Below are 20915 nucleotides of genomic sequence, written 5' to 3'. Positions count from 1 at the left end.
TGTTTAAATGAGACACGATCGCTTTATATGTACATATTTAAAACTTATGAGATTGATCAATGCAAATACATAGAGCACATCAAATACGGTAAACATAAGCTCGAACATGCTTGCTTGATGCGTTTGACAAGCTCAACTCATATGGATTGCTTTTACTATGGCTTTATATGAACGTTTTGAAGCATCAAAGTTTAGGGAGAAGTAACTTTGAATGTAGGGAAATCTCTCAAGTTTCATTTCAAAAAATATCTTCATTAGAGTTTTAAAAAAGAACAAAGACTTATGGTTTTGGAACAACATGAGTAAATGATGACAGACTTGTGAAATTCTATTGAAGTTCTATTGAAGTAGCATGGTATCTGACCGCATTGTGCCATATTATTGCTGCATAATCTCAGCTATCGTTTGGCTTCAACATACTTGAATTATATGGACCACTTTTATAGTGCTTTTCTGTCCTTTTTGTAAGTACACTTTCATTGTATGCAAGTTTCACAGAAGAAGAAACAAAATACAGGGAATAGGTTATAACCGTGACAAAATGATTATGTAATGGTGAGTGACAACATTTTCATTTCAGGTGAACTATTCCTTTAAAGACACAAAGGATTTAAACCTTATTATGTGTGACAAAGAAGAGTCAAGGATCAAAGTTTGCAAGCTTTGTCTGGTTATTTGTCTATTCCCATGGACACAGCAGGTGAACCACGAGCAAAGGCGGAAAGCACCTCTGTCAACAATATATAACCAATTCCTCACAGGAACACACACTCAAACTTCCCCCACAGGAAGAGAGGCATCACAGCTCTAACAAGTGATACATTTAAAGTATCACTTCTTGGTGACTATTAAACCCAGTGGGTTCACGATACAAAAAAATACTCCCAGAGCAATTAGCAGGCACTGAGATCCTCCCAGAGGGCGACTGTTCTAATGATGGCAGGACAGACAAATAAACATGCATGTGACAGATCACAGACCAGAAAAAGCTTACAGAAGACATGAAACAATAGGCTTAAAAATAGTGATGACCATTTTGGTAAAGGCACTATTGCAAAATAAAGGTTAAACCAAGACTTGATCACCCTATTGGGCTTTATTTTTTAATAACGAACAGCTAACTTACACAGCTCTCTGGAATACTTGATTATGATCGGTCAATCACTGCTTTCAGTGACCAGATATTTCGTAATTATTGCAATCGTCTATGACAACACTATATACACCGATCAGGCATAACATTATGACCACCTTCCTAATATTGTGTTGGTCCCCCTTTTGCTGACAAAACAGCCCTGACCCGTCGAGGCATGGACTCCACTAGACACCTGAAGGTGTGCTGTGGTATCTGGCACCAAGATGTTAGCAGCAGATCCTTTAAGTCATGTAAGTTGCGAGGTGGGGCCTCCATGGATCGGACTTGTTTGTTCAGCACATCCCACAGATGCTCGATTGGATTGAGATCTGGGGAATTTGGATGTCAAATCAGCACCTCAAACTCGTTGTTGCTCCTCAAACCATTCCTGAATTATTTTAAATTTGTGGCAGGGCGCATTATCCTGCTGAAAGAGGCCACAGCCACCAGGAAATATCTAAGAAGTGATGTAAAAGAAAACGTGATTCATCAGACCAGGCCACCTTATTCCATTGCTCGTTGATCCAGTTCTGATGCTCACATGCCCACTGTTGGCGATTTTGGTGGAGGGCAATGGTCAGCATGGGCACCCTGACTGGTCTGCGACTATACAGCCCCATACGTAACAAACTGTAATGCACTGCGTATTCTGACACCTTTCTATCAGAACCAGTATTAACTTCTTGAGCAATTTGAGCTACAGTAGCTCGTCTGTTTGGTCGGACCAAACGGGCAAAGCCTTCGCTCCCCACGTGCATCAATGAGCCTTGGCCACCCATGACCTTGTCGCCGGTTCACCACTGTTCCTTGGACCACTTTTAAAAGATACTGACCACTGCAGACCGGGAACACCCCACAAGAGCTGCAGTGTTGGAGATGCTCTGACCCAGTCGTCTAGCCATCACAATTTGGCCCTTGTCAAACTCACTCAAATCCTTATGCTTGCCAATTTTTCCTGCTTAAAACACATCAACTTTGAGGATAAAATGTTTGAGGACAAAACTTGCTGCCTTATATATCCCACCCACTAACAAGTGATGTGATGAAGAAATAATCAGTGTTATTCACTTCACCTGTTTATTAGTTTGCTTATCTGGGTAAATGAAACGGGCAGTATTTTGGGATATGACAGGCTGTGACTGAACAATATCCCTTACAGTAGTAGCAAAGAATTTACAAAGTATTTAGTTCAAAAAATATTTTCAAAAGAATTTTTTTTTTACAGTTACTGATTAATTTAAAAGAAAAAAAGGGGGGGGGAAACGTGGGTTTCAAGCTGGGTAATGTACTGGATATTTAGTGGTGATTAAACTTCCATTAGTTAAAGACGACCACCTAAACGGTGGAATAAAATGGCAATAATTATCCAAAAGAATTGTTGCGTCCAAACTAATTACATCTCAAAATCACTTAAAATAATGACCTGCGAAAACTCAAATAGTCTGTGGGAAATTTCGGATCACTGACACCCACCAATTTGACTTTTAAGATCCTTTCAAATGGACTAGTTCAGCACTTCTTTTGTCTTTGGAGAGGGAAGAGTATTTTTCTGAAAAGTTTCAAATATCTGCCCGTGTCCTCAGTGGGAGGCGAGGGCAAACCCAAGGGCCATTGCTCTCTCTTTTCCAACCACTTACTTCTGCCGAAAAGGGCAAGTGACAATCTGAACAATTACACAGGACTATTACCTCAATCAGGTATAGAGTACTGTGGACTCTCTCTTTCTCTGTCCCTCTCTGGTGGTTTGCAGTTGAAGGGTGCAACTCTCAGTGCATTAGTGAGCTCTAACCCTGTCATTTCTCAGACACACTCGCTTATTATGGACACGCTGCATGTTCTTGCAGCCAGGAGGAGAAACACGCTGAGAAGACAGGTCTAGGAGAGAAGACGAAAGAGAGAGGTGGAGATGTGTGAAGGACCATGAAGAAGAATGGTAGGTCAAAGAGACAGAACTGCCTCCAAAAGATAGTGAGCAACCCTTTAATATTGTGTGCCATTCAGAAACTAATTCAAAATGCCTTTGAGATAATTCATTTCCTGAAAAGGGTTATTATAGTTAACAAAAACTATAAAAGAAAAAATGTTACTTCAAATAAAACGTAAAATCAAGCATACATCATTTATCTTGTTTAATGCATTTATTTTGCCATCATTTTCTTTATCCAGCAGATAGAACTTTTTAGAGCTTGTTTAAGATTTAGACACGTCAAGTTGCGATGCTGAACAGGAATACACAGAGAAGCAAAAAATTAAAAATAAATAAACCGCCTTGACTCAACTGTAATATTGAGTATATAGATATACATAATAATTATAAAAAGTACACATATATATTATGCAAACACAAACTTTTATTTTGGATGCAATTAATCGTGATTAATCGTTTCACAGCATTACTACACCGATCAAGCATAACATTATGACCATGAAAAAAAATACAGCGATTACGATTAATGAACAATTATTTTGCTTTTTTTTGCTTTGCTTTTTTTGCCCTCATAATTCACTGATCAGGTTTGTATTGTATTGTAAATATGTAGATTTTTTTTCTAATGAAAAAGTGCATTTCTTTTCAAATGATTTTAAAATAATTGAAGGAAACCGCTCACTTTGAGCAGTTACTGTCTATGGGTCGTAACATTTCTTACAGATTTCTGTTTGTTGTACATCAGATACAGATAAATTAGCACAGTAGGCCTACATTACATTTATTTGATGCATTAATGAGAGAGTGATTGCGTGTGTGAATTAGTCATACCGTCTCTATTAATTATTAAGCTGTGGTTTGTAGTTACTTCAAAGGTAGACAAATCTATGCAATAACGGTTGAGTTTCTAAGCTACTTTGGTGATAAATCACAGGACAGTGTTGACAATGAGTTCCTGCGCTTCTCTCTGCGTGCAATCTTCACGTGATGTGCGAACTATTGTCTGTATGAGTGTTCATGTGTCACAATATATCAGGCATTAGTTCAACATAATACACATCCGATGGTCTAAAACCGCTTAAATGTCCAAACAGGCAGGAAATCAGCCCAGAACTACACGGGAGGAGCTGGTCAATGACCTGAAAAGAGCTGGGACCACCGTTTCCAAGGTTACTGTTGGTAATACACTAAGACGTCATGGTTTGAAATCATGCATGGCACGGAAGGTTCCCCTGCTTAAACCAGCACATGTCCAGGCCCGTCTTAAGTTTGCCAATGACCATTTGGATGATCCAGAGGAGTCATGGGAGAAAGTCATGTGGTCAGATGAGACGAAAATAGAACTTTTTGGTCATAATTCCACTAAACGTGTTTGGAGGAAGAAGAATGATGAGTACCATCCCAAGAACACAATCCCTACTGTGAAGCATGGGGGTGGTAGCATCATGCTTTGGGGGTGTTTTTCTGCACATGGGACAGGGCGACTGCACTGTATTAAGGAGAGGATGACCGGGGCCATGTATTGCGAGATTTTGGGGAACAACCTCCTTCCCTCAGTTAGAGCATTGAAGATGGGTCGAGGCTGGGTCTTCCAACATGACCCGAAGCACACAGCCAGGATAACCAAGGAGTGGCTCTGTAAGAAGCATTTCAAGATTCTGGCGTGGCCTAGCCAGTCTCCAGACCTAAACCCAATAGAAAATCTTTGGAGGGAGCTCAAACTCCGTTTTTCTCAGCGACAGGCCAGAAACCTGACTGATCTAGAGAAGATCTGTGTGGAGGAGTGGGCCAAAATCCCTCCTGCAGTGTGTGCAAACCAGGTAAAAAACTACAGAAAACGTTTGACCTCTGTAATTGCAAACAAAGGCTATTGTACCAAATATTAACATTGATTTTCTCAGGTTTCAAATACTTATTTGCAGCTGTATCATACAAATAAATAGTTAAAAAATCAAACATTGTGATTTCTGGATTTTTTTATTTTATTATGTCTCTCACAGTGGACATGCACCTACGATGACAATTTCAGACCCCTCCATGATTTGAAGTGGGAGAACTTGCAAAATAGTTCAAATACTTATTTTCCTCACTGTATATGTATTTATCGTGCAAATACAATTACTCATATCATGACATAAGCTTTTGCTCATATCACCCAACCCTAAGTATCTGAAGGAAATGTATGTTGTATGCAGAAGGAATTAGAAAAACGAAATTGTTGTAAGTGTAGCATTTTGTAACAATGAATGTATTTTTATTATGAATTACCCATACTTACATTATATAACAATATAAGAGAATTACTAGAATTGCTTCTCATGACAGGATTTCTCCTCCTTTTACTTCACATGTATTCATAGGTTTTGCCTAATGGGACCAAATACAATAGCCATACAATATACTGTTTCATTAACTTTCTGCCATTGAGAGAGATCTGTGAATAATGCCTCAAAAGCTTATTGCAGAATTAAATTAATGCACATCCACTGAATAGAAAAACTAACTAACATGACAATACCCTTGATAAAAGCTTTTTATTGAGATTACAGAGATTAGGGCAGACAATACCTGATTTAAAAATAGGTATACATTAAGTCCACAATATCAGCTATAAATAGTGGACAGACAGCTATGCAGTCAATACTAAGTGCAATGAAGGTTGAACTATAGTGCCGACATGTGAACGTTACATAGTAATGTAAAGCTCTATGATTTCCAAAGACCAAGAAAAATGTTAGTATGCTGTAAAACTCACAGGAACGGGCGGAGATTGTGTTAAATTCAATAGCTACTGCGTGTTTAACACGTGGGCACCGTTTGTTAATTTGGGAATGACAAAAACGAGGAGTGAAAAATCCCAGTAATGGTCTCCTGCCACGTTTCTTAGGTTTCTTTGTTCAGGTTCTCTCTTTCTGTCACACACAAACACATATATCCTCCAGCTGTACATAAGCCTTCATCAATGAAAAGTGCCAGTTTAATTACACCCAATAGACTGAAAGAGAGAGAGCGAGAGGGAGAGAGGGAGAAAGCGAGACAGAGAAATTGATGTTAATTGGGGGTTTGAGAATGAGAGGCTGTTGGATTAAAAGCAGAGCCGTTTTAATTTGAGATCATGTATCCCTTTTGAGTGTCATTTTAAAGAAGCATGTGAGAGAACAGAGAGTCTGCGAGAGTTCACACTACAGACAGGAGTCTAAGACAGCGAAAGGCCACGCTAATCAGGCACAAGTCAGGCGGTGACGTCACAAGGCATCTCATAAACACGCAAACATACTCATCTTTATGCAGATGCATGCTAGGATGCAAAAACACACTCAACCACAAACACACTGATGAAGAACTGAGCAGTATGACAGGTTTATACTTGTGAAAGTAATGTGTAACTGTATTTGATTTAATTTATTTAATTTCATTATTTTATTTTATTTTTTTCCCCCATTTCATTTCACCCCCCTTCAGGCTGGTATAATATAAACAAAAATGCTGTGGTCGGTCGCTTAAAGCGATAGTTTTCAAAACTGAAAATTGTATCATTTACTCACCCTAAAGTTGTTATAAACCTGCATGAGTTTCTGTTGAACACAAAATAATATATTTTGAAGAATGTTGATAAAAGAACAGTTGTTGGTCCCCATTGACTTCCATAGTATGAAAAAATAAATACTATGGGAGTCAATGGGGACCAAAATCTATTTGGTTACCAAAATTCTTCAAAATATTCTTTTGTGTTCAACAGAAGAAAGAAACTCATATACACTATATTGCCAAAGGTATTGGGACACCCCTCCAAATCACTGAATTCAGGTGTTTCAATCACTTCCAAGGCCACAGGTGTATAAAATCAAGCAACTAGGCATGCAGAAGCTTCTACAAACATTTATGAAAGAATGGGTCGCTCTCAGGAGCTCAGAGAATTCAAGCGTGGTATCGTGATAGGTTGCAACCTGAGCAATAAGTCCATTCGTGAAATTTCCACACTTCTAAATATTTCACGGTCAACTGTTAGTGGTATTATAACAAAGTGGAAGCAATTGGGAACAACAGAAACTCAACCACAAAGTGGTAGGCCATGTAAAATCACAGAGTGGGGATCTTGACTGGTCTGCACAGAGTCCTGACCTCAACCTGATGAAACACCTTTGGGATGAATTAGAGCGGAGACTGCAAGCCAGGCTCTCTCATCCAACGTTCTAGAAGAATGGTCAAAAATTCCCATAAACACACTCCTAAACCTTGTGGAAAGCCTTCCCAGAAGAGTTAAAGCTGTTATAGCAGCAAAGGGTGGGCCAACTCCATATTAAACCCTACGGATTAAGAATGGGATGTCATTAAAGTTCATGTGCATGTAAAGGCAGGCATCTCAAAAAGTTTGGCAATATAGTGTGGGGGGGGGGGGGGGGGGTGAACTATCCCTTTAACATGTCAGAGGATCTCTTCCTGTCTAAGTGGGCAGATATTGGCTAGATTTTGGCTTGGATCAGATCTTGGCTAGAAGAAACTGCATTGTGATCCTTTGTGTTATTAATTAACAAAACAAAACAAAAAGATGTGCATATCCAGTGGACACTGTACGACTTCTGTGCCACAATGATATATGATCCCCAACAAGTGAACACATATCCCAGATGAGAGGCGTGTGCTGCCGACTGACCCTCTCGGAAACACTGAACTGGCCAGTGGGACTGCATGGTGAGGTCCCTGGGTTCACACTCGGACCACCAACATAACAACCAGCAAAGATAAAAACAAATCCACATATCTAATTGGTTCTTAAGGGATGTTAATGTTCAGCAGGTATAAAAATAGACTAGGACACGCAGGACAAATATATCCCAGCGGAATCTCTGTCTCTCAGGGCTAATACCTGTAGAAATGTATTCGCAAGTGACAGTTTCCAAGGTTACAAACCTTATCTGCTGTCTCCATCCTCTGGAGTTCTGATTTTAAATTGAAAACTATGATTTGTACAGTGGATTTAGATAATAATATGAGAAATAAAGCTATATGGTTTGGGTTCCATATGCTACAGTGCAGGAAGTATTCTGCAGTACGATTCACAGCAGTATTCTGTAATGAATACTCTTCAAAACAGCCTTTAGATGACACGGTCAAACTGCGCACAAAAATTGTAAGAGAAGACTGAACCTGCCGGTTTCTGACTGATTGGTTTGTTTAAATAATTTGCCAAAGTTTGTGAACAATCTCAAATCTTTGTAAGATATTCAGTGTTTGTCTGAGAAACAAAAGCAAGTAAACACAGCAAGACTATCCTCTATGGGCCTGTTTACATCTGGTCACTTCATGCGTTTTCTCTGATCACATAGCTATCCGATTGTGAAAAGACCAGGTGTAGATGCCCTACGAAATGCTTTCGAGAAAGATTTAAATCCGAGCACTCAAACCACTTGCATATAGCGCAGGAATTGAATATTGGATTTATATCCATTTTGTGGCAAGTGTAAATGGAACAGTTTTAACAAGTCAGTACCGAATCACTGCCCGATCAGTAAAAGCACATGACGTGACCAGGTGTAAACAGGCCATATGTTGAATTCAAGTGACTTTTTCTTACAAGATTCAAAGATATTAAACTGGTGGAAAAGCACTCCACTAGCCTGTCCACTGGGACCAAACCACAGTTTGAAACAACAAGATTAGAAGCAAATTTGCCCCAACAATTTACATAAGGCATTTCTGAATGACCTTACAGTTCAATTTGTGGTTACATTTTATTTGACGGTGTCTGTGTTACAGTGTAAGTATACATTTACGTACTGAGTGATAATAATTAACTACATGTACTTATTATTATATGTTCCCCATGACTTTGGACTTGTGTGTTATTTATTGTTTCTGTGCCATGTTTGTAGTCCTTTGTAGTTTTTCATGTTGATTAGTCCCTGATTGTTCGCTGGTGTGTCTTGTTAGTCTCATTACCCCTTGTGTACAGCCTTTGTGTTTCTCTTGTGGCTTGTTGCTTGCACCCATGTGTTAAACTTACTATAGGGTGAGGGTTAGAGTTTGGTTAAGGGTTAGTTGCACAACTTATAGTAAATACTATATGTGTAACAAGGAAACTGCAAAATAAAGTGTTGCCTATTTGTCTTGTGTTTCATGAATAAGAACCAATACCGTTTTGAGAAACAGTTTTTGCAGTTAGTGTAATCCATGAGGTTTTTCGGACAGAAAAACAAAGTTTACAAAGTTTCAACACTTTTTTACTGTAATTCTAATTCTAAAACTGCCATATGTAGGGACACTACCATTCAAAAGTTTGGGGTCAGTAAGATTTTTTTTTATGTTTTTGAAGGAAAGGCTGCATTTATTTGATAAAAAAATATAGTTTAAAAAAACAGCAATGTTGTGAAATGTATTTCCAATTGAAATGATGAAATGTATTCATGTGACAACAAAGCTGTTTTTTCAGCAGCCATTACTCCAGTCTTCAGTGTCACATGATCCTTCATGAATAATTTTCATAAAACATTATAAATGTCTTTCCTGTCAGATTTGATCAATTTAATGAAATAAAAAAGAAAAACCCCATTCGTTTCCTTTGTTCATTCCCATCCAGGCTGGTATAATCTAAAAAAAAAAAAACGTAACATGTCAGACGATCTCTTCCTGTTTAAGCGGGGAGATTTTGGCTGTTGCAATGTGGACCTTTATGTTAATAGTCAAAATTCTAGCAATGCAAGACTACCCTCTCCCACATCAGAACAAGTGCAAACAAGGCAAAACTCTACAAGCAGCAGCCCACCATCTGGCCCAAGTAATTTTTTCCATATTCCACTGCACAACCCATTATCAATGTGTGTGTATCTGTGAGAGAGACACGTCTGTGTGTTTGACAGAAAGAGAGCAGAGAACCTCCATCTCTGATGTGCCACAGGTGCTGTAAGCCCTGCAGGAAATAAAGCTTCTTAAATGCAATGAAAACACAGGAGTCAGCCAGCCGGCTGCTAAATGATATACAGACGATGAAGGAAGCGATGAAGAAAGCACGGAGCAGCATAAGGGAAAAGGAAACGCGGACGGCCGCAGGTGTGAGGGCACCCAAGAAAAATGCTTTAATGTGTAATGAATATCTAAGGAAGAAGGCCAAAACAACAAAGGGAAGACGACAAAGGTCTTGTGGACGGAGACCGAGGCCGAAGCACTGGAATCGGGTTGCAGGAAGGAAGAGTCTCTGTTTGGCAATGTTTGTGGAGCGTTCCGGAACACTGATAGAGGTGTGCGAGTGTGAGCACATTATACTCTTGAGGTTCCGCTGTCTGCTTCACATTCCTGTCACCGGGGAAGAGAGGGAGTTCCCTTAACCCTGCAGGGAGAGCTGGGGGTGAAAGACGCTTGGGGTCTTCCGACCCCGGAGGAAAGGGATAACCTCATCCATCTTGGTACTGAGGCTTTATCTGTCAGGTTGTGTTGAAGTTGGGTGTTGTGCTGCAGGTTTCCTGCCCGTCTGAGGGTGTGCAGACAAAAGGATCATTTCTCATCAGACACATAAATTATCTGAAAGCCCCTCCATGCCACTTGATACTGCAGGAATGCCTCTACTCTGATCTCAGCTTATAACAGCCATGGAGAACAGAAACCTCAATAAATCATACACAGGACCTAGAACCACTCAGAGTAACAGAGAAAACACTAATTAATTACCAGCATGCTGTCGGCCACTTAAATCAGTCACTCAGCTACTACTACATGTAACGGCCTATTCACGCAGAGCGGGAAAGCTCAGTTTGACAAGACGTTAAAAAGAAAAAAAATATATGATTTTCTATACTCCTTCATACAGTGTAAAAATTTGCTTTGTGAAGAATTAAGCTTTTTGCAAAGATTTTTTCTTCCTTTCTTCGCTTAGTGAAAATATTCCTGAAAAATAAGATATAATGTAAGTCTTTTGAATTAACAGCTTGAAACTATACTTATTAGTGTAGTAAGACCCTCAAAAGAACAGAATGCTATATTGTTGGCTTTTGGGCAAGTTACATGTCACAAGATCTCACATATAACAATATCTATCCAATGAATATTTTAGGGCAGATTAAAACTAGAAAAAAAAATTTTATGATAAAAAATTAAATAATGCTAAAACATGTTATCCAAAATGTTAAGAATAAATCTCATTAATATTAATATAATATATTTGAATGAATGAATGAATGAATGAATGAATGAATGAATGAATGAATGAATGAATGAATGAATGAAGTAATGAATGAATGAATGAATGAAGTAATGAATGAATGAATGAATGAAGTAATGAATGAATGAATGAATGAATGTTCACGCCTGATAAAAATGTAAAAAAATTTAAAAATTCCCTGACATTTCGATATTGCCAAAATTAGGAAAAACTTAACTAAAATAAGTTTGTTGAATCACTAAAATAATGAAATTAAGTAGTAATTACTACGTAATATTAAACAATAATAATAATAATAAAAATGAAAAAAGAATGATAAAAAATTAAAAATAATTTTAAAAAAGCATAAGAACTATAATAGTATATAAATAATACCAAAATAACACTGGCCAGGATTTTAATCACAAACAGTTTTCAAACATAGTCAGTGATTTGTGTCATTTTGTCCCATCACTTTTTGGTGTAAGTAGCAGGGGCATGGGAGGCAAGTGCCTCCTCAAAAAAACTGGATGACAAAATAATCGATATTACAAAAATAAAACAAAGCAAATATTACAAAATTTGACGATTAAATTTGTAAAAGTCACTTGTTTTTATAAAGTGTACTGTCCAACAGCGACACCCGCAGGTGAAGTTACAGAGGGAGGCATGCAGTGAGTTTTGTGGGGGGTAATTGAAATGAATGGGGAAAAGTCACGTGAGAGGAGGCAATGGCTCCATCGCGCTAGGATTGGATATGATTGGTTTGTGCAATAAATCCCGCCTCTTGTTTTGTGCGCGTTCACGGATCGGCCTGAAGATAATGATGCCGTTAATGGGAAGACTAATGAAAAAGTTAGTAAACAACACAGCTACTTAGATATCACCGCTTTATGTCACGTCAAAATCAAACTTGAAATGGGCTGAAAACATGAAGACTTTGGGGTTGTTAGTGAGCAAACAGCCTGGGGAAATTAAAGGTACATCGTCGTGTCTGTGTATAGTGTAGCCTACATGCAAGTTACAAGCTTGGTGATGACTGCTGAAATTAAGTTAACTATTAAAAGAAAATTTGGGCTGTAATCTCCCAGTCGATTAGTCGATACGTTCTGGCTCGACCAAAATTCTGATTGGTCGATTGTTTGCCGCGTTCATTTCATTAATTTTGCCGCGTTAATTTAATCAGTTTTGCCGCGTTCATTTCATCAGGTGGAAAGCACTAATTGCTAATGGGGGTGTTTTCAGAGCACCCCTGTTTCACAGCTAACAGTCTGTCTTCAGAACACCCCCCTTGTTTTCACTTCTTTTGGATTAGCCCAACCCACTGGAGAAGAGAGACAGATTGAAGTAACGTTAGACTACTTTGCTGTACAGGCCTATTATTTATTTAATTGTGATAGCGTTTTCCTAGTCAGTCCTCTTCTACCATGTCAACAAAGACATCAGCAGTGTGGCAGCATTTTTTTTAAATAGAAAATGGGAAAAAAGTCGAATGCAAATTTTGCAAGCAACAGTTTGCATATCACAGCTTAACGACAAACATGTCATGTCACCTAAAAACGGTAAGCTAAAGGCCTGTTCACACCGGGACGATTTTCGCGCGCGTTTATCGCCGACGTTTAACGCCTTGTGACTAAACAATGGGCGCCAATGTGAGTGTGCACACCGACGCGTAAAACGGCAGGCGTAAAAGCGTCATTTTAAAAAAAACGCCTCGGGTTCGTTTTTTTATTTTGACGCGGCGCGTAAAAAACTGGCCGACCAATGAGATCCGCGCTTTTGTTCACGTGCCTGGAGCTGCTGAAGTGACAGTAAAACACGACTTGGTGGCGCTCAAGCACAAAATCGGTCTTGCCGAGCACACACTGATACGACGAAGAAGTAGTAAGTAGACAAAGAAGAAGATAGGCTGCTAATGCTGCTTGCCAGTTAGCAAAAAGTGTGTGAATGGTTTTGCCATAGACATAATATATCTATGGTTTTGGCAAGCACGTAAATACTGAGTCTCCTCTTCTTCTGTGTGACAAGCGAGTGTCAGAAGCGTAAAGTGCCGCAGCACCACCTTGTGTACCGGGAGTGCATCTACTAAATGTGCACTTTCACTCGGCGCAACGCCAGTGGAAATCGCTTGGGTGTGAACACTCAAGATGCGCCGAAAAACGTCACGAAAAACGCTGGCGTTAAGCGCACGCGATATTCGTCCCGGTGTGTACAGGCCTTTAGGTTGCCCCGTCTGTTTTGAGTTGCCCCGTCCCTTTTATTATTGTGCAAACTGCAAATTTATTTCTAGTATTTTTTATTGGATTTGGGCCCTTCATTATTTTATTTTTTATTTGGAGCCTAATGCGTGATGCGCTGTGCCCACTGTTTGTATTCGTTTTGAGCCTATGCTTTATTTTTCAGTTATGCACTTTATTTTGTTTCTGCTCTTGATCTGGCTTGTTTAATAAATATTCCTTAAATTTATAAAAGTGTACGTGCCTTTTGTGTTTAAGAGTAAAAGCTTTGAGTTAATAGTCTATTCATGTCTCAGCTGCGAAGCTGAGCTGATCCTGTGTTCGAGCTGCACAGAGCGGCTGAAATGATGTGTCTGTCAGTTATTATAATACATATGACAAAAACAATTGTCTAAATTATGTTGCATATCCCTCAAAAGTTCTTGTGATGATATCACTAGTTGACAACATAGTAACAGTTACTATATTTTCGGAAATCATAGGCTATGATATTGCACAGGTGCACATGATGCAACGCTGTCAGAGCCGACAGACTCGTGTGTCAGACTAATTTCAGTGCAAAATAAAAATGTCAAAAACGATTTAATATACTGCAAATAGCCTACTAGTTTTTTATGTTTATTTATAATTCATTTAGGCAGACAACAAGGCCACCAAGTACTGCGCACAGTGCGCAGCTAATTAATTTAACGTTTTTTTTTTTCCCTAACGTCATTTTTAGTCGATTCTTAGTCGTAAATTTCAGGACTTCAGTCGACCAAGATTTTCTTGGTTGATTACAGCCCTAAAGAAAATCTGAACATTAGTTCACAAATAATACATATTGTTTAAATTAGATGATAGATAGATAGATAGATAGATAGATAGATAGATAGATAGATAGATAGATAGATAGATAGATAGATAGATAGATAGATAGATAGATAGATAGATAGATAGATAGATAGATAGATAGATAGATAGATAGATAGATAGATAGATAGATAGATAGATAGATAGATAGATAGATAGATAGATAGATAGATAGATAGATAGATAGATAGATAGATAGATAGATAGATAGATAGATAGATAGATAGATAGATAGATAGATAGATAGATAGATAGATAGATAGATAGATAGATAGATAGATAGATAGATAGATAGATAGATAGATAGATAGATAGATAGATAGATAGATAGATAGATAGATAGATAGATAGATAGATAGATAGATAGATAGATAGATAGATAGATAGATAGATAGATAGATAGATAGATAGATAGATAGATAGATAGATAGATAGATAGATAGATAGATAGATAGATAGATAGATAGATACACATACAGTGAGGAAAATAAGTATTTGAACACCCTGCTATTTTGGAAGTTCTCCCACTTAGAAATCATGGAGGGGTCTGAAATTGTCATCGTAGGTGCATGTCCACTGTGAGAGACATAATCTAAAAAAAAAATCCAGAAATCACAATGTATGATTTTTTAACTATTTATTTGTATGATACAGCTGCAAATAAGTATTTGAACACCTGTCTATCAGCTAGAATGCTGACCCTCAAAGACCTGTTAGTCTGCCTTTAAAATGTCCACCTCCACTCCATTTATTATCCTAAATTAGATGCACCTGTTTGAGGTCGTTAGCTGCATAAAGACACCTGTTCACCTCATACAATCAGTAAGAATCCAACTACTAACATGGCCAAGACCAAAGAGCTGTCCAAAGACACTAGAGACAAAATTGTACACCTCCACAAGGCTGGAAAGGGCTACGGGGAAATTGCCAAGCAGCTTGGTGAAAAAAGGTCCACTGTTGGAGCAATCATTAGAAAAAAGAAGAAGCTAAACATGACTGTCAATCTCCCTCGGACTGGTGCTCCATGCAAGATCTCACCTCGTGGGGTCTCAATGATCCTAAGAAAGGTGAGAAATCAGCCCAGAACTACACGGGAGGAGCTGGTCAATGACCTGAAAAGAGCTGGGACCACCGTTTCCAAGGTTACTGTTGGTAATACACTAAGACGTCATGGTTTGAAATCATGCATGGCACGGAAGGTTCCCCTGCTTAAACCAGCACATGTCCAGGCCCGTCTTAAGTTTGCCAATGACCATTTGGATGATCCAGAGGAGTCATGGGAGAAAGTCATGTGGTCAGATGAGACCAAAATATAACTTTTTGGTCATAATTCCACTAAACGTGTTTGGAGGAAGAAGAATGATGAGTACCATCCCAAGAACATCCCTACTGTGAAGCATGGGGGTGGTAGCATCATGCTTTGGGGGAGTTTTTCTACAAATGGGACAGGGCGACTGCATTGTATTAAGGAGAGGATGACCGGGCCATGTATTGCAATATTCTGGGGAACAACCTCCTTCCCTCAGTTAGAGCATTGAAGATGGGTCGAGGCTGGGTCTTCCAATATGACAATGACCCGAAGCACACAGCCAGGAGAACCAAGGAGTGGCTCTGTAAGAAGCATATCAAGATTCTGGCGTGGCCTAGCCAGTCTCCAGACCTAAACCCAATAGAGAATCTTTGGAGGGAGCTCAAACTCTGTGTTTCTCAGCGACAGGCCAGAAACCTGACTGATCTAGAGAAGATCTGTGTGGAGGAGTGGGCCAAAATCCCTCCTGCAGTGTGTGCAAACCTGGTGAAAAACTACAGGAAACGTTTGACCTCTGTAATTGCAAACAAAGGCTACTGTACCAAATATTAACATTGATTTTCTCAGGTGTTCAAATACTTATTTGCAGCTGTATCATACAAATAAATAGTTTAAAAAAACCATACATTGTGATTTCTGGATTTTTTTATTTAGATTACGTCTCTCACAGTGGACATGCACCTACGATGACAATTTCAGACCCCTCCATGATTTGTAAGTGTGAGAACAGGGTGTTCAAATACTTATTTTCCTCACTGTATATATATATATATATATATATATATATATATATATATATATATATATATATATATATATATATATATATATATATATATATATATATATATATATATATATATATATATATATATATATATATATATACACACACACACACACACACACACATACACACACATACTCAAAATCCACATACAACTGGTTGTAAACCTGTGTCAGATACAGAGAAAGAAACAGAGTAAAGCAAAAAGAAACAAAATAGAAAGACAAAAAATGAAATTCAAAGCGAGAATGAGGACAGACAGGAGTGAAAGAAAGAGAGGTGAAGTGCATTAAAGCCATCCACGATGCTCCAATAAAAGGCTCTGAATGAGCAGAGTGGTAATCATAAAAAACTCCATCTATTCTGAGCCAGTCCATTAAGCAGGCGGGGGGAGAGCGAGACAGTCCATTAAGCAGACCAGGGGGGAGAGAGAGCACGTAAGAGAGAAACAAATGGCTATACTTCACTAACTCCACAAAGCTCCATAAATGCATTCAACACACTGTAGCGATACAGCTCTGCTCATATGCCATTTCATCAGAACATTGGGGCTATTCTAGATGAGCATTTTATTGAAGGAGGAGGAGGGAAAAAAATGAGCAAATGAATGAAAATGCAACAAAAGAGGAGGGATGCTTATAAAAGAACACAAAATAGTGAATCAATGTCTCGCTGTTGGTTTCAGTCTGGAAGCCTTAATGGAAACCTTGAGACAAAGACCTTCGGCAAAATAACCAGCAACAACAACAACAAAAAACCTTTTTTTCCTTTCTCATTAAGAATAAGTTACAATGCACTGAGAACCTTTCAGTTTAAGCATGTTTTCAGCTGAATATTATTTTAAAGGTGATGCGTGTCAGGCAACCTGATTGAAAACAACACCAAACACCAGTTGTGGCTTAGAAAACACACTGTAGCTTTTACATATTACATCGTTATTATTTTGTAACATTATCCAAGATTAATGTGCATGTATACCAATGTTTAATATATTTGGAAAAATCTCATTGATAAAGACATTTCCCATGATCAATACCATACTAAAAAGCAGCTTAGACCAGTTTGGTTCCAACTGGTTGTTGTGTTGTATATCAGCTTGAATAATGTAGTCACGATGGCTGGATAGCAAAACCCAGCACGAAAACATATATTATAAGATCAATAGGATGCAATGAGGTGGTTTTAACTGCCATATGAGCTGGACACCACCTGCATGTCTTGCTTAGCTTTTCTAGATGTTTCCAGCAAGATCCGACAGGTTGTACGTATTTATAGCAGCATACATTGATTGCATATTAGACATAATGGTGATCTGTAATAATAGTTTTTGGCTGTAACATTCTTATATGATGGTGAGATTAGCATTCTCAATGTGCTTTGTGTGTGTCATTGCGGTTTTACCATGGCTCTGCCATTCACATCTTCCAACTGAGAAGGTCCAAGAGCAGAATCGCTACTGCTCCGTACTAGTAGAGGAGTGCCTGAAAAACAAATATAAAAAAATATATATATATTAATAAAACATATAGCTTTTCTATACGTGACCCTGGACCACAAAACCAGTCAAAAGGGTCACATTTTTTAATTACCTGAAAACTGAATAAATAAGCTTTCCATTGATGTGTGGTTTGTTAGGGTAGGACAATATTTGGCCAATATACAACTATTTGAAAAACTGGAATCTGAGGGTGCAAAAAAAATCTAAATATTAAGAAAAAGGCCTTTAAAGTTGTCCAAATTAAGTCCTTAACAGTGCATATTACTAATAAATAATAATACATTTTTGATCTATTGACGGTAGGAAATTTACAAAATATCTTCATGAAACATGATCTTTACTTATTTTATCCTAATATTTTTGGCATAAAAGAAAAAAATAATAATTTTGACCCATACAATGTATTGTTGGCTATTGCCACAAATATACCCGTGCGACTTGTGACTGGTTTTGTGGTCCAGGGTCACACATATACAACTATATATTTGTATGTTTTAGTAAAATGATATGCAGGGAAATGTAGGCAATTTTTTATAATAATGTATTGTTATATACAGTAGGTATACTACGGTTCAAAAAAAATTTTGTTTTGTTTTTTGCGATAAACTGACAATTTTATTCAGCACGGATACATTAAATTGATCAAAAGTGACAGATTAAAGATGAAAGACTAATTTAAAATGAATGCTGTTCTTTTCAACTTCAAAGAATTAAAAAAAGAAAGTATGATAAATATATCAAAAATATTAAGCAGCACAACGGTTTTCAACACTGATATTAAGAAATGTTTCTTGAGCAGCCAGTAAATCAGCATATTAGAGTGATTTCTGAAGGATCATGTGACACTGAAGATTGATGTAATGATGCTGAAAATTCAGCAGTCAACAAAGGACTAAGACTGTGTCCGAAATCGCCCCATACCCTTAAATAGGGCACTATTTGAGGAGACAGCCATTTGTAGTGGTGTCCGAAACCATAGTGGATGATATTGAGAGCACTCATTCCATCCCAAAATGCACCGCAATAACGAGTGTACAACTGATGTAAGCTTAATGGCTAGAGAATACCCATAATTCACTTTGAGAGTCGCACGCTGAATGAATCTCGACAGAAAATGCCGCCCACAGCTGAATCATCCATCCATTCATTTTGCAAACCACGCTGGTACATCATACAGGTATAAATTCCTTTTTAATTGATTAATAAACTGTTTAATTACGGTTTATACATCCTAGTTTCCATGGCAGAGTTCAAGATAAATCTTTTCATTACTACTGGAGCTGCCAGTTTGCCACGTTTCAAATACGTTTCAGTTTGCTACATTTCAAATATATGACATATAATTGTAAAGTTACTTATCGTTAGTAGAATGTCTAAAGTGGACTATCGAAATAAAGTGTAACCGTGTATATTGGTTAAAAATCATTCCTAGTTCACACAGTGTTAACTACATTTTTACTATGTGGATCTTCTTCTATTATACATTTGGAGTCTACAGTTTAGTTGAAATTATATTTTCTCCACTGAATATTCTGTGTCTCCCAGCAATTCATCACATTATGAACATCAAATGTTGTGAAGTTTTTTATAATTGTCTCCTCTTCAGCCCAGTATACTGCGTTTCATGACTGGACATGAGCGTTTGTTGTCTTATCAGCTACATTCCTCTTGCTCAGAAGCAGAAGCTGACTCTGAACCCTGAGTTAAACACAGTTTACATCTCACTTATTCACACTTCAGTGGAGTAGGGGCACGTCAAGCACCCTGCGAGAGTGAGGGAGGAAAAAAAACTGACAGCGTTTCAAGAAGGTTTAAGGGAATATTTTGTTCTTTTTCTGCACAGCAAACAGCGGCTGTCTGGGTGTCAGAGGCTCTGACATGACGCTTTGTAAATTCCAGTCTGCTGCCTCCCTCAAGCACGCCGCATACATTTTCAGACCTGTTGCCTTCCATCAATAGCTTAAAATGCCTTTAACCGTGCAGGTGGGCAACAGCTCTCACCACACAAGACCTCAGATGACTCTCCGCTGATCCTGCAACTGAATAAAATGTGAAGTAAAAATACGGAAAGTTGGTTACCTCGTTCCTAAAATATAAAGGAAGCTATACACTTTCATTTATAAATTTATACTCTGAAAAATGAATCAATATTTTTTTAAATATAATTTACATACACTAAAGTTCAAAAGTTTGGGGTCGGTATGCTTTTTTAAAAATGTTTTTGGAAAGAAGCTTTTTCTCACCAAGCTGCCTTTATTTGATTAAAAATACAGAAAAAAAAACAGTAATATTGTGAAATATTACTGCAATTTAAAATAACTATTTCTATTTAAATATTTTGAAATGTAATTTATGACAAAGCACACCAATTCTGAATTTTCAGAATCATTACTCCAGTCTTCAGTGTCACATGATCTAATATGCTCATTTGGTGTTCAAGAAACATTTCTTATTACCAAAATTGAAAACAATTGTGCAGCTGAATATTGTGTGGAAACTGATACATTACACTGCATGAAAACACTGAAATCCGGCACTATCCGGGCATGGTATACTCCTGTGTAATTTGATGTTTACCGGATGTATGTGGGAAAAAGCGGATCAGAGTAACACGGAACAGTATATTTCCAGAAAAACCCGGAAACCTCACGTATGCGGACGTATACAGGAATCCGTGAAATTTCACGGACATATACAGCTGAAACACTGCTGGGTGTGCTAGGACTGAAGACTGTTAGGTGTGAAGAAGACCTTTCATATGTTAATGACTGACACTAGGAGCTGGCTGTTCTCAGAAGGAGGGGGGCAGGGGAGCACTTCAGGATTGAGAATTATCTCTGGTCTACTGTAGGACACAGCAAACAAGCTTTTTGCACAGAAAAAATAATTCTTAAGGCCCTGAAACACTAAACTGAACTAGCAATGACTAAAGCCGACTGTGGGGTTGGTTCACGTTGCCTGGGTCTGGGCCAAACCATCAGAATGGTGTGTCAGGGCCTTAAAACCACTGCATGAAAAGAGTCTCTAAATCAAATATTT

At 38.1% G+C, this 20915-nt stretch overlaps 1 protein-coding gene across 6 annotated transcripts in view; it reads right to left on the bottom strand.

Moving 5' to 3' along the window:
• The window catches only part of pard3bb (par-3 family cell polarity regulator beta b), a 420195-nt gene that overhangs the window by 283686 nt on the left and 115594 nt on the right, over nucleotides 1–20915 (bottom strand). For all 6 annotated transcript variants that reach the window (XM_079821284.1, XM_079821281.1, XM_079821283.1 and 3 more), the window contains exon 5: nucleotides 17780–17859. In XM_079821284.1, coding sequence (XP_079677410.1) covers nucleotides 17780–17859 — 80 coding nt within the window. The remainder of the gene's footprint in view (nucleotides 1–17779; nucleotides 17860–20915) is intronic.

The sequence above is a fragment of the Gobio gobio genome (genome assembly GCF_949357685.1).
Source record: "Gobio gobio genome assembly, chromosome: 7".
Lineage (NCBI taxonomy): Eukaryota > Metazoa > Chordata > Actinopteri > Cypriniformes > Gobionidae > Gobio > Gobio gobio.
This window is presented reverse-complemented; position numbering and strand designations above follow the sequence as displayed.